At 41.4% G+C, this 13,780-nt stretch overlaps 1 protein-coding gene across 5 annotated transcripts in view; it reads right to left on the bottom strand.

Moving 5' to 3' along the window:
* The window catches only part of thoc5 (THO complex 5), a 319,834-nt gene that overhangs the window by 146,410 nt on the left and 159,644 nt on the right, over positions 1-13,780 (bottom strand). For all 5 annotated transcript variants that reach the window (XM_067096318.1, XM_067096325.1, XM_067096331.1 and 2 more), the window contains exon 13: positions 3,385-3,500. In XM_067096318.1, the coding sequence (XP_066952419.1) occupies positions 3,385-3,500 (116 nt within the window). The remainder of the gene's footprint in view (positions 1-3,384; positions 3,501-13,780) is intronic.

The following is a 13,780-nucleotide window of genomic DNA, read 5'->3' as shown; positions in this document are numbered from 1 at the left end:
CTACATGAAATTGCACACATTTTCATATATAAAAGTTTATGTAACGACTAATGTAAAGCGATGCAAACATCACAACAACATGACGAAAGAATTTCTGAGATGTTCGGCCGAGTTACCGCGAGCAGACGTAAGGAAAAAAATTTTTTTGTCAGAAATTCACCATAAATCGAAATATTGTGCTAGAGACTTCCAGTTTGTTGCAAAATGAAGGTACATGATTGAATATTACTAGAATGTAAGAGTTTTAGCTTATAATTGCGTTTTTTTACCATTTCGGTCGAGTTAAAGTTGACCGAAGCTTGAAATTCTGGCAGTTATCGTGATTTATATGAAAATATTTCAAAACTGATAAAAGCTACAACCATGAGTTATTTTACGTTGTATTCTACATGAAATTGCGCACATTTCCATATATAAAACTTTATGTAACGACTAATATAAAACAATGCAAACATTACGACAACGTGACGAAAGAATTTCTGGCGCGGACGTAAGGAAAAAGATTTTTTCAAAACTTCACCATAAATCGAAATATTGTGCTAGAGACTTCCAATTGGTTGCAAAATGAAGGTAAATGATTGAATATTACTAGAATGTAAGAGTTTTAGCTTACAATTGCGTTTTTTGACCATTTCGGTCGAGTCAAATTTGACCGAAGGTTGAAATTTTGGCAGTTATCGTTATTTATATGAAAATATTTCAAAACTGATAAAAGCTACAACCATGAGTTATTTTCTGTTGTATTGTACATGAAATTGCGCACATTTTCATATATAAAACTTTATGTAACGGCTAATATAGAACAGTGCAAAAATTACGACAAAATGACGAAAGAATTTCCGAAATTTTCGGCCGAGTTACTGCGCGGGCGTAAGAAAAGTTTATTTTTCAAAAATTCACCATAAATTCAAATATTGTGCTAGAGACTTCCAATTTGTTGCAAAATGAAGGTACATGATTGAATATTACTAGAATGTAAGAGTTTTAGCTTACAATTGCGTTTTTCGACCATTTTCGGTCGAGTCAAAGTTGACCGAAGGTTGAAATTTTTGTAGTCGGCGTTTGCTACGTCCACTCGGCATTCAACAGACAATTTTAGTCGACGTTTGCTACGTCCAACAGGCGTTTAAGGGTTAAGTTTCCCTGAATAATGGGCTTTGGCTATAAAATTTGGAGCAGATGAATCCAATGAATGATCATTGACTACGAGAGGCTTCCTCAACCTGAGCATAAATCTCTTTGATGCGCTTCGGGGAGGCAATTGCCAATAAGGCTCACTGACACGCTTAAGGGAGGCAAGTGCCATTAAAAACAGTCTTAAGCTTAAGGTAAAGTCAAGTTAGGATGCATCTAACAGAAATTCATTACAGTATGATGGAGCTCCACAAAACCAAAGCCCTTGTCCATAATTGGAGGTGTAACTATAGCCCTAGGAATCAACTCAACAAAGAGATGAAACAAGTCTTAAAAACTTCTGGTCATTACCAAAATTCATACCATGATTCTTAAAGTTCCTTGAATAAAATTACAAATCCTCTAAAACTGAACAGGGACCTTGGGTGATAGAGTACACGTCACATTAAGCAAGAAAACTTGCCTACTTTCCCTGGTAAAGGTAAGTGCACCTGCTGAAGAGCCCCTCTCTTGAAGCTGGATAACCTTCTCCACACACACACACAGATGAAGGTTCCTGTAAGTGGGACAAACTCTGGGGTTGCCCATAACAAGGTTTATCTATGCTGATGACCATAGCATGTGTGATCTTTTTTTTTGGTCATCCCAGGCTTGAAGCTTCACACCCACCTCCCAAGCTGCTGAGTTTGGCTGTGGAGAGTCACGGCCGTGTGAGCAAGAGAACCACTTGCTAACCCTCCCGGGAGAATGTGAATGAGAACGAGAGTGAGTCCGGATTCTGTCCTGCGAATGTTCCTTCACAAAAAACTTATTATCTTTCCTACGGACTTGTTGGAGATTTGATACCTGGATAGGAAGAGCAGAAGTTCTAAGGGACTCCTCACTGGACTTGTGCTCCGTGGCCCGAGTTGGATGAGAAACTGGTTCTAAAGCAGGAGAGACACAGCTGTTTGCCACTCAGTAAGCACTGCTAAGCGAGGAAGGAGGAATGGGAACAACATGGACGTGCTTGGACAGCCGAGAAACAGCTGTAGGAGAAGAGGAGCAAAAGTCTGAAGGCTGCCTGTGAGACTTCTTGCTAGGAGAAATGATGGAATCCTTCTTCTTCCAACGTCCGACAGGAATGGGTGAATAGGAAGACGAAGACGACAACGAGGAAGAGGCAGATGAAGACAAAAGATGAAGATGAAGACGAGGAAGGAGATCTGCAATGTCTCTTTGGTGGAACCCTTGATTTTGCCAAGCCTCCCAGGCTTCAATGACATCCTGAAGATGATAACAACCCTTGTTCTTGTTACTTGTCTTCTTTGTCTACAGACCCAAGTTCCACTTGTAGTAGGTGCAGAGCTAATGTTTGCAGTGTAAACCCTGTTGCGAGTGTTGTCTTTGGTCTCCTTAGCAATGGAAGAGACTTGCTAATAAGAGGAGGTTGAAGAGGAAACTGATGGCGCCATCTTGAGAAGGTTTTTGTCTCCCTTGACAGCAGGCATTCCTATTCCTGCTTGTTCCTCCTCTTCTTTACCTAATCTCCTCTCGCTGCTGCTTCTTCTCACGAAGATTATTCTCCCTCTCATTCTTCTTTGATTTTGTTTTTAGAAGACTTGAGGGGGGGGGGGTTTCCGGAGTTCCTGTATGTAATGTTGCTGCTCCCATGAGGGAGGAGGCAGCTCCCTCTTGTACAGTCTTTTCAGGAGGGGATGTGCAGATGTCTGAGTGTTGGATGTCACCAGGCCTATCAGGGGTACCAACCCTTTCTGGCCTTTTATCTAACTGCATGTTGTCTTGCATCCCAGTGATATCCGTCATGACAGTTTCCAGGTCTTGTTTCGGTGACGTCATCCCAACTTACAATGACTCCCCAAGGTTTTGAAAATGCAAGAAACACACAGACAACACAATATCATAAATGATGCTTAGCGGGGGTAAAGCAAGTCACATAGCATCCTCCTTCTCCCCTATTGGCTGATGCCTTTTGCCACCAATTCCTTAAGTTATTTTTAACCAGACTCCAACTAGCACCATATAATTTATCCCTATGTTAACACAAAGGTTTGTTCCATGTATGAACAATCATAAAATTAGTTTAATGATGATGAACTGGCTTTTTTCATGAAATTAATGGTTTTCCTTTTTCCTATAACTGCCATCTTAAAAAATGTGGCACTAAAACCAACATCCTACATTAACCCCCTATTGAAATTATTGCCAGACATCACAGTAGGATTCAAAGTGCCTACATCTTCAACATACCCTTAGTTGTGGATTATTAGATGCCTGATGTTGCCCATCCCAATGAAGGCAAAGTGATGTAACAGGTTCAGTTGTCGGATGGTCAGGGGACAGTGCAATTAAAGCTTCTAACCGGACTGCAAGAAAACAATCACAAATTTTTATGATCGGTATTTATGCCAGTCAAAATAAATAATACCTTTAAAATGGAATTAATTTATTCAGCTGAAATAATAAAGTCAATTTTCATAATATGTAGTTCCTTAAAATATAAAATTCCTAATGTGAGGTAAGTTCAACATGATGAAATATGCAATGATATGCAAATACTTATAATATGGAAAACCACCTTTATTAGTCAGACTAAAACTAGTATCTAGTCCCATAAATGAAATCTCTCTCCAAAATGCAACCTAGGTGACAGAGCAGTAAACACAAGCACTGACAATAAGAAACTCCAGAGACATTGACACCTTGTACTTAATAATAATAATAAAAATAATTCTATGTTTATAACTATAGTAACAGCATGACATCACAGCATAATACATTAATACTGGCATTACTGCAGTAATAATTTGATGATCACTACAATGAGAAACCAAATTGAGCAAGGTTTGCAAAGAAAGAGCAATTAACCTAATGAATAGGAAAAATTATTTTATTGATTGAGGTAAAAATGATGTTTTAAAATAATAATTTCAACTGAAAACATATTTTATGACTTATTACCATAAGTTAAAATCTATTGCACTACATAGTAAAAACAGTTTTCCATCTCTCTCATTACCTGAGGCCAAATAATCTTACAGTAATGACATTATACTGCAAGCCTATAAAAACATTTTCATTCTTTTCACTCTTTCCACAAGAAGAATCATATGATTAAATCAGCTGACTGGATGCAAACAAAGCAATTGTATTGTCTTTTTGGGTAAAATGCTTTTGCATTTTACTTCAATTTAAACAGTATTAAAACATACATTTATTTCTTTAATTATATAATTAGTGTATTTTATTATTTTATATATATTTGTTTCATTTAATACGCTACTTAATGTCCAATGAGTAGAGAAGGTGAGAGACAACAGACCAACTTTATTTGAATAAAATCACAAGTTTTTAATCAATTTGTATTTTTCGTAACATACAAACCAGAGGCCTTTACACTGAGAAATTCTCCTGCTCAGCGGGAATACCGATTATGAAAAAATTCTGTGTAATAGGATCAAGATATGGCAGAGTAATACATAGCGCCATCCAATGGGGCCAATGAGTGGGCGGTGTCTCACCTTGCTTGCCCCCAAGAATCCCACGATGCAGTCAGTAATCTTCTAGCCCAAGGAAAACTGAATGAGGGGTGGCTGAGGTGGGCCATTAATGTAAAGGCCTCAGGTCTGATGTTAGGAAAAATACAAACCGATTAAAAATTTTTTATTTGTTCCCATATGGATAAAAACGCTTGGCCTTTACATTGGGAGACTTACTTATTGGTGTGAAGAAAAGTAAGTGATGACTGATCGTAGGTCAACAGCTCACCTGGGCTTACTTCCTGACCATTGTTGGAGTATGGGAAGGAGCTGAAAGCCTCTGACTAAGAGGAGAAAAAGTTTACCTAGCAGCCAGGTTTCCAGGCTTTTGCCATTAAAGGGAATAAGATTCCACAATGTGCCAAGAAGAACAGGAGGATTTCTATTTTACGTAAAACCTACAACAGGTTAACTACCTTGATCAATGAAGAGAATTCTCTGTCGAAAGAGGGCAGAATGGCGTCATTCTATTTCTGAGATTAGCTCACTGTATGAAAGGTAGAGAAAAACAATGAATGTCCACCTCACCTGTATCTAGAGATCCATGCTGAAGATTGTCTTCTTTGTTGCCTGCCAGGAACGGAGAAGGGAAAGGAGAAGGAAGTAAAACCATTCACCATAATCACCATTTAATCCACAACAACATCCAGACTAAATACAATATGCCCACAAGGAGCACTGGTATGTTAGACAACTTGTTGGGCAGCCCACCACCAGACCCAAGGAAAAAGTGTCCAAGGACCTATGAGTGACGTCCTTATGGTAAAAAGAGGTAAAGGTGGTCTGACAATTCCACGTACCAACCTTCAATACTCTTTGAACCGACAGACCACTGACATCATGAGCCCTAAGTCATAACGGGTTGTCAGCTACACTAGAAGAAGCATATGCACTTCTGATAACCTCCCGCAGCCAAAAGGGGATGGTACCCCTGGACATTTCTTCTTGTTCCGGCCAGCACTAACAAAAAGCCTTCAGCACCCAGGTCTGAGGTACAGAGTCCTTTTAAGATAATAGAGTAGTGCCCGAACTGGACATAAGAGCATTTCACTATGATTATTACCAACAAAATCTGCAAGGGAGGAAACTGAAAAGGGCTAGAATCTGTCATCAGGAACCAAAGGATTCTGAGCCTTAGCCACGAATTCCGGGACAAATTCGAAAGACACTAAACTCCAGCTCCTTGAGTGTTTTACCTCAGCAGAGAGGCCATGAAGCCCCCCTACTCTCTTGGCAGATCTAAGGTCATTAAAAATACTGTCTTGAGGATTAAACCTCAACCTGAAAAACCCTGTAAAGGCTCATACATGGCGTGGGTAAGGCTGCTAAGAACCAGCATCAAATCCCAGTTAGGAGGTTTGAGTCTCTAGGGGGAGGGGGGCCAAGATTGCTCAAAACTTCGTAAGAGCACGTGGGTAAGCTGTTTTGGGATTTCACAGGATTTTAATTTAAAATTTTATTGATACTTTGCTGTGGTTACCTTAATATTAATATTTGAAAATTAGTAAATAATTTTTTTATCATAAAAAATTTATTTAGTCATGAAAATAAAATAAAAATCAGCAATTAGTGAATATTGCTCTGTGAAAAAATCTGCAAATGTGAATTTTCTTCTGTCATAGGCATTGGACCAAGTCGTCCGAAATATCATCTAGAATCATAAGAAAATCTTACTTTTAATCCTTTAGGTGTCTTGAAAACAATGTATCCTGCATTTTTATTGAGTTTTTCATAAAAAAAAAATCCAAACATTGATCATTCAGCCGTTTTGGATGCATATTTCTCCCGTTGGAATCGGTGTTGGACTGGTGTCGTCCGAAATACCACCGAAAATCTAAGATTACTTTTAATCCTTTGAGACTTGAAAACAATGTATCCTGATTTTTATTGAGTTTTTCATAAGAAACCTCCAAATATTGACCATTCTGCCATTTTGGATGCACATTTCTTCCGTTCTGTTCGGCGCAGGACTGGCATCGTCTGAAATACTGTCGAAAATCATAAGAAAACCTTACTTTTAATCCTTTGGGTGTCTTGAAAACAATGTATCCTGCATTTTTAGAGTTTTTCAACAAAAACCTCCAAATTTTGACCATTCTGCCATTTTGGAGCCATATTTCTTCTGTCGGATTGGCGCTGTCGGCTTTATAAACCTGGAATATGTGTTGCAACCCAAGAAATAATTTTTGATGAATATATTTGAAGAGTGTCGTAAACTCGGAACATAGTAAGCTGAGCCAGTTGTAACCTGGAGACTGCCTGTATAAGCATTTTTAGAGGGGTTTTAAGTATTCGCAGATTTTAGCTATTTGCAGGGGGTAGTGGTACGCATCCCCCACAAATACTGGGGGTCGACTTTATGTGCATGAATGTCATGGTCAGGAAAACTAGGCTGAGAAGATTCAATTTCTTGACACGAGCCTTACTACCTTTTCATCTCATAGCTGATGGTCCAGTAGCCACTTCTGTACAGCTGGAAGGAGAAGGAATAACTATCACCTCAAGCAGGGCCTGATCTGCTGCTTCCGCAGTCATGGCCATGACCGAGTGGTCATGATATTTCTTCTTAAAGACGGTTGTGGAGAGAGCGCTTGCAGCCACCTTGGATGGAGTACAGCCATGCTGAGACAAACTAACACCTACCCACACTGAAATGGGAGAAGGAGAATGGGGAACCACACGCAGACCACAAATCTTCTTAGGAGGAGAAAGCACCAAGTCCCTCTTCCTCCAATGTCTTTTCAGGACAACACAAATCGAGGAAGATGATGAGTCTTGAGAATCCCGACATAGAGATATGAGGTGCTTCCTTCTAGATATCGTAGAAATGGAGCGGTCGATCCTTTCGAGGACTGCAACCCTCTCCAGTAAGGCTTGAAGAGCAGAGGCAGTAGACAACGAAGGAGCAGCCGTACACGGACCATATGAAGAGGGAAACACTGAAGTAGATATACCGACAGAAGCCATGGCTGATACACATGTAGTTGCCACAGAGTGAGATAGCTGTGGAAGTCATTCATGAAGGCAACACAGCAGATGAAATGTTCCCAGAAGTAGAAGAGGCGAAGCGGGACATCAGATGAGAAAATAATCCCCTTAACCGCAGTTCTCCGGGGAGGCCTAAGGTTGACCAATACTCATGGAGAGTGGCGCCATCAATGTCTGAACCTGGAAACAAATCACAAACCGAATCTTGTCTCCCAACCACAGGGGGAGGGTCCCCCCCACCCTACCCTGAGCAGGGAGAGAAACAATAATAGGGTCTCTCGAACCCTCTTCAGAAACATCAACTGAGGAAACAGTAGACAAACGTGAAGGGGCAAATTCTTCCAAGGAAGAATTAGCAGGAAGACAGCTTGGGGAGGGAGAAAAGGAACAAAAAGGAATGGTGTCATCTGCTGCTTTTGAAGGACTGAAACCCTTTGGCTGCGCATTGCCCTTCCTTTTGCACCCCTTCGACTTGAAACATCTCCGTTGCTCAGGAGACCAATCACAGCATTGCAAACGTGAAGTCTACACTTGCTACAAGTCACAAGAGGATCAGTTTCAAATGAAGCTCGGTAGCGTAAGCAAGGGTTGTTAGCAATACCAGGGCACTTCCTTTGCTTCGTAGCACTAGGCCTAGGTAAGTCATGGGTTTGTGTGATGATATAACAAACATATACACAAAAAAAAAAAAAAACCACCAAATATACCACTCAAACACAGAAACAGAACCAATGCAAATGAAATGGCAGAAAGTGAAAAATCCGGCTTTGACGAGAGCTGAGCAGCACTCAACCACTTAAGAAGGTGGTTAAGAGAACACTGACTGTGTCACTGGGTTCTTGGGGTTAAGCAAGACTCCGCCCACTCATTGGCCCCATTGGGTGATGCTATGCATTACTCTGTCATACCTTGATCCTATTACACAGAATTTTTCATAGCTGGTATTCCCACTGCTCAGGAGAATTTCCCAATGTAAAGGCTGAAGGTTTGTATTCATATGCTGATTTGCTTTTATTTTTTAACTGAATAAAACACAACAATTTACAAAAAATTGAGTACTGTATACTAATCAGTACTGCCAAGTTGTAAATACATTAATTATATATAGATTGAATATAGAATTTAGGCCAAAGGCCAAGCACTAGGACCTAAGAGGTCATTCTGCACTGAAACGGAAACTGACAGTAAAAGGTTTCAAAGGAGTAACATGAGGAAAAACGACAAATTTTTAATTAATTTGTATTTTTCCTAACATACAAACCTGAGGTCTTTACGTATGGATAACTCTCGGTGAAGCTGGAAAGTCCAGCCGTTAAACTTTTGAAAGGCGGTTATAGTAACAGTTGCCTACGTAGGGGTGGAATTACCACCCACCCAAGTAAGTCTCCATATGTAAAGACTGAGGGTTTATATTTGTGTAGGAACAAATGACAAATTTTTAATTAACATATATTTTTCCTAACATACAAACCTGAGGTCTTTACATAGAAGACCAACCTCTTACCAGCCCTCATTCTTTTGCCTGGGCTAAAAGGTAAACTGAAGAGATTGAATGCATACTGGTATTGGAGGGAGGATTCCAAGTAATTCTCTGAACTGAATGGTAGTTTGGCTCACCTGGTATTCTCTTCCTGGTCATGAGAGAGTAAAGGAAGGATACCATACCTCTGGTCTGTTGAACATGTGGGATGTTCAACTGCCAGACTTCTGGGCACTTCAAATCAAAGGTAAGTATAAAAACCCTTGATTTGAAAGGTGCGGACAAACCCACAATGTCAAAGACTACCACTGTCGCAGACCTGACACGTCACATCTCATCGATACTGGAAGTGAAAGTGGTTTAGCACAGTTAATAACCACTGTCCAAATTCCATGAACATAAAAGTTCTTGTATTCACATTATTAGTATTAAAACTAATCTGGTAGAAGACACTGATAAGGGAAAGTAGGCATGCTCAATCACTTCACGTTGCCAAAGTGGAACTCCTGTACCTGTGCATGGGTATAGACTCCAATGACGAAACTTGTCTGACACACATCCCTCATCCTGAAATGTGTCTGACTGATGTCTGTATTGAGCATTGCAACCCCATTCATCAGCACTGTATACAAAGATGATGACAGGATAACCCCAGGGGATGTCCCACGATAAGATGTGTGTAGAAACATGCAAAGTTCTTTACTGTCAAAGGACTTCAGCACCGTCGACAGAGGGATGTCCTAGTACTGTCAATGGAATGTGCATTGTCAACAGAGGAGACGTCCTATGAGATCCCCTATGATGACATCAGTAAGCTACCCAAAAGAGAAGTTGCCCAATGATAATAAGACACCTCTCCTTTATTCACTGCATATATGGAAGTCAAAGAACTACTGTATATCTGTTCAAGCAACAAACCAAGTCAGCCATATGCAATGGGATTGCCACTCCTCATTCCCCTTGCTGGAGAGAGAAGTAAAGGCTACTGAGAAGCATATTTGTATGTTGTATGGAACACAAAAATGCTGTAATATCATAACTGCAACACTCCCCTGCATCAAACCAGTTCCAGCGTATGATGTGTCATTCTTCAAAACCATCCATAGGTCGAGAAAAAAGGAAAAAGGGAAAGAAAAGAGACCAGACATCTCACTCACGCCCTCTCCACACTATCATCTTGGGCAAGATACAAACTGTCCCGCAAGGGACACTGGATGAGCTACGCAATCTGTTGAGCAACCATCACCAGATCCGAGGAAAAAGTGTCCAAAGACCTGTGGGCAAAGTCCTTCAGGTAGAAGGAAGTGAAAGTGGTCTGACAAAGCCAAGAACCAGCATTCAAAATCCTATGAACAGACAAGTTCTTCTTAAATGCCAGAGAAGAACTTATTCCAATGAGGTCATGTAGGCTAGGCTAAGGACTAAACTACTTAGGCTAGGTTAAGTAAGCCCCCAAGCCTAACCCCACCAAGTTCTTGAGGAACAGGAGATATTTCCTCATCTGTCCCTAGCCAAGAAAATCCAGAAGTGTGTTGAATCCTTTCCTGAGCTTAGAAGACCTTCAACAGCAGTAGGAGCAATCACAGGTGGGGATTTAAACTTCAGAATTATATATACAGTATTACTGAACTCACAAATGAGATCAAGAGCCACATCAGTGGACGGATTTGATAAAGTCATGACCATGGATGAGGGTAAATGGACATGCCTCAGTCCTCGAACGTTGGCTGGTTGTCACCAATGGGCATGGTCATGACTGGCATGGCCATGGACAGAATGTGTACGACCATGGCCGTGATTTGGATGGCTGTGGACGTGATTCGGATCGATTCTAGATGTCCACTGAAGCTATATCAATGTTCTTCGCTCGACAGGATGAACAACAAAGTGGTGAACAGATGGTTAACGGGGCTTCAATGTGGCATGGCCGCAAGCCATCCCATTCTCTTCTCAACCTTTCATTCGAACGAGGTCGATGGTCCGTTCCCGGATACGCTATCTTGAGACAACTCCCACACGTGACCGTACCACGGCCGTACGTCCGTGCTGTCACATATGAGATGACCAACTGGTATGAACCAACTGCACTTATATGCGACAGGACAAGGTCGAAAAAGCTTGAATGAAGATCAGAGGCCTTCTGGAAGAGCGTGGAAAGTTGTTGACTAATGTCACCAACATTCGAACATCGAGTCGACAACAGTCCTAGGGTGGAAACACGTCCATGGCCGTGCAGAATCCTTCAGGTACATCAAAGGAAAGTGCACCATTTCTTGGCTGGACGTCCTTGAACATGGGAAGGCAAACATCGAACCTGGTCATGTCCGTGGAAATCTGGAACTACGGAACTAAGTCACGAACGTGTGAGGGTCAAAGCGACAAAGCCTATGCTGGAAACACATCCCCAAACGTCCAGAATCTCTCACGTCCAATGAAGAAAGTGCATCAACTCTCTGGCTGGAAAGTCTGCTACAATCTCCACTGCTGCTTCTATCTTAACCACCTGGTGAGATTCGTCGGCTTGGAGTTCCAAAGAAAACAGTGTGTCCTGCTCAAGCCAAACCCCCGGCCAAAGCCAAACACTAAAAGCATCCTCAGAGTCTCAGATTTCCAAAGAAACCAAAGAACTCGGAAGGAGCTACAGAGTCACATACAGGATGAACGTTGGTTGCTCCCTCTACCCAAGTGTCTCTAGAAACATGGGTGGAGGAGATACTAGTTCCAGGAATATTCCCAGAACTAGTATAGGTAGCTCTTCCTTGGGCGAGTTGGTAGAGTTGTGGCCCTGCACTCGTCAGGCCCGAGTTCAACTCTCCGACTGGCTAATGAAGAGTTAGAGGAATTTATTTCTGGTGACAGAAATTCATTTCTCACTATAATGTGGTTCGGACTCCACAATAAGCTGTAGGTCCCGTTGCTAAGTAACCAATTGGTTCTTAGCCATGTTAAATAAGTCTAATCCTTCGGGCCAGCCCTAGGAGAGCTGTTAATCAGCTCAGTGGTCTGGTAAGACTAAGGTATACTTAACTTTTTAACTAGTATAGGTAACACAGGTTACCTCTTCAACTTGTCAAATACAAGGAAACTGGGCATCAGGTGCTCTGTGTAGCAGGGTCCCTGAGAGAGACCCACGTCACGCAGAAATCCCAGCGCATTGACAAGGGAGAGCACCGACAAAAGAAGGCGAAGATGACTATGGTGAAAGGACTCTCTTCTTCAAATTCTACTGCAACTGCAGGCCTTATCACAGTACACATACATGTGAAGAAACGGTGAAGAATTCCAAAAACCCCCAATGTCTGTGATCGCAGAAGACGGGTCGTACTTCTTTTGAAAGGCAGAGTCGATCGACTGAAACTAAGTTGGGGGAATCGGTTGATGATGTCATAAGAACTAGTCATGACGTCACAGGAGTAGACAACTCTTACTAAACCAGAAATTACTACATGTAAGAACAGGAATAATCATATATTCTAAAAAATTGTGTGATAATACAAGTTATTTCATATATATGACTAAAGGGCAACCAGAGTGATGGGCACTGGACGACAAACATCGGAAGGGAGACAAAAAGCCACGAAGTAGAAGAAGGATACATCGGAGAAGCAGTCCGTCTAAGACTGGTACCCCTGAATGACATGTAAACTGCGCATCTGAGCCTGGAAGAGAAGAACATTACGGCGTTGCCCCACTTTCCCAGGAGGGGATCAACCCCTTTAAGTCACCACATAGATGGGGCTCCCAGGCTCTGAAAGGAACACACTGCCAACAGATCTAGCTCGGTTCCAAGCTTCCACCACAGAACTAACGAGTGGATGAGGTACAACCATACGTGAAGTGGCAACGGAGAGCGAAGAGACTATAGAGGGGCTCTCAGCATTTGAGTGGAACACGCTGCCGTCCGACTTCAAGGCAAGCAGCAGGGCTGACAACTGTCACACAAGAAGACAGGAGAGTCCAGAGGCAAAAGAAGATCTGAACTGAGGGGCCTGAAAAGAAACAAATAATATGCCTTTCCCCACCTCACGATGGGAATAAACTTCCAACCCTGAGAGAAAGGAAAAGAAATATAACTATTTAAGGGAAGGGAGTGAGCCATACGACTCACACCCCCAACCAAACGGTAAATTCTGACTGGTCCTGAGCATGTAGACGGGACCAACACAACTGTAGGACTTGAGCCATTAACATTCGTGTTGAGGGAGTGGAGGAAAACTTGCTATGTTAAGTACGGAGAACCCTCGCACGAAACCCTCCGCTGCCACACGAACCCGTAATGTCTCTATCGTCTCGATCTACACAACAAATAAAAGACTAAAACATTACCACGATCCCAGAAATTGTGTACTGTAGTTTGAATCAAAACATTATGTCTAAGAAATAAAATAAACACACACCTCAACGAAGGTGTTAGAGAAACAACAACGATATCAAGGGAGAAAAACTCCATACCTAATCCTACTATGCAGTATGAGTAAATCCTAATCCTACTAAGCAGCATGAGTAAGTAAATATATCATTGAAGACATAAAAACAGAACATAATGACATGTCTTAATATATCAAAATAGACAAAAGTTTTAATATATCAAAAACAATATTTCAAATTACAAAATGTAAAATATACAAGAGGAAAAAAG

Source organism: Macrobrachium rosenbergii, chromosome 4, assembly GCF_040412425.1.
Source record: "Macrobrachium rosenbergii isolate ZJJX-2024 chromosome 4, ASM4041242v1, whole genome shotgun sequence".
NCBI lineage: Eukaryota > Metazoa > Arthropoda > Malacostraca > Decapoda > Palaemonidae > Macrobrachium > Macrobrachium rosenbergii.
Note: the sequence above shows the minus strand (reverse complement) of the source record. Positions and strands in the feature narration are given on the sequence as shown.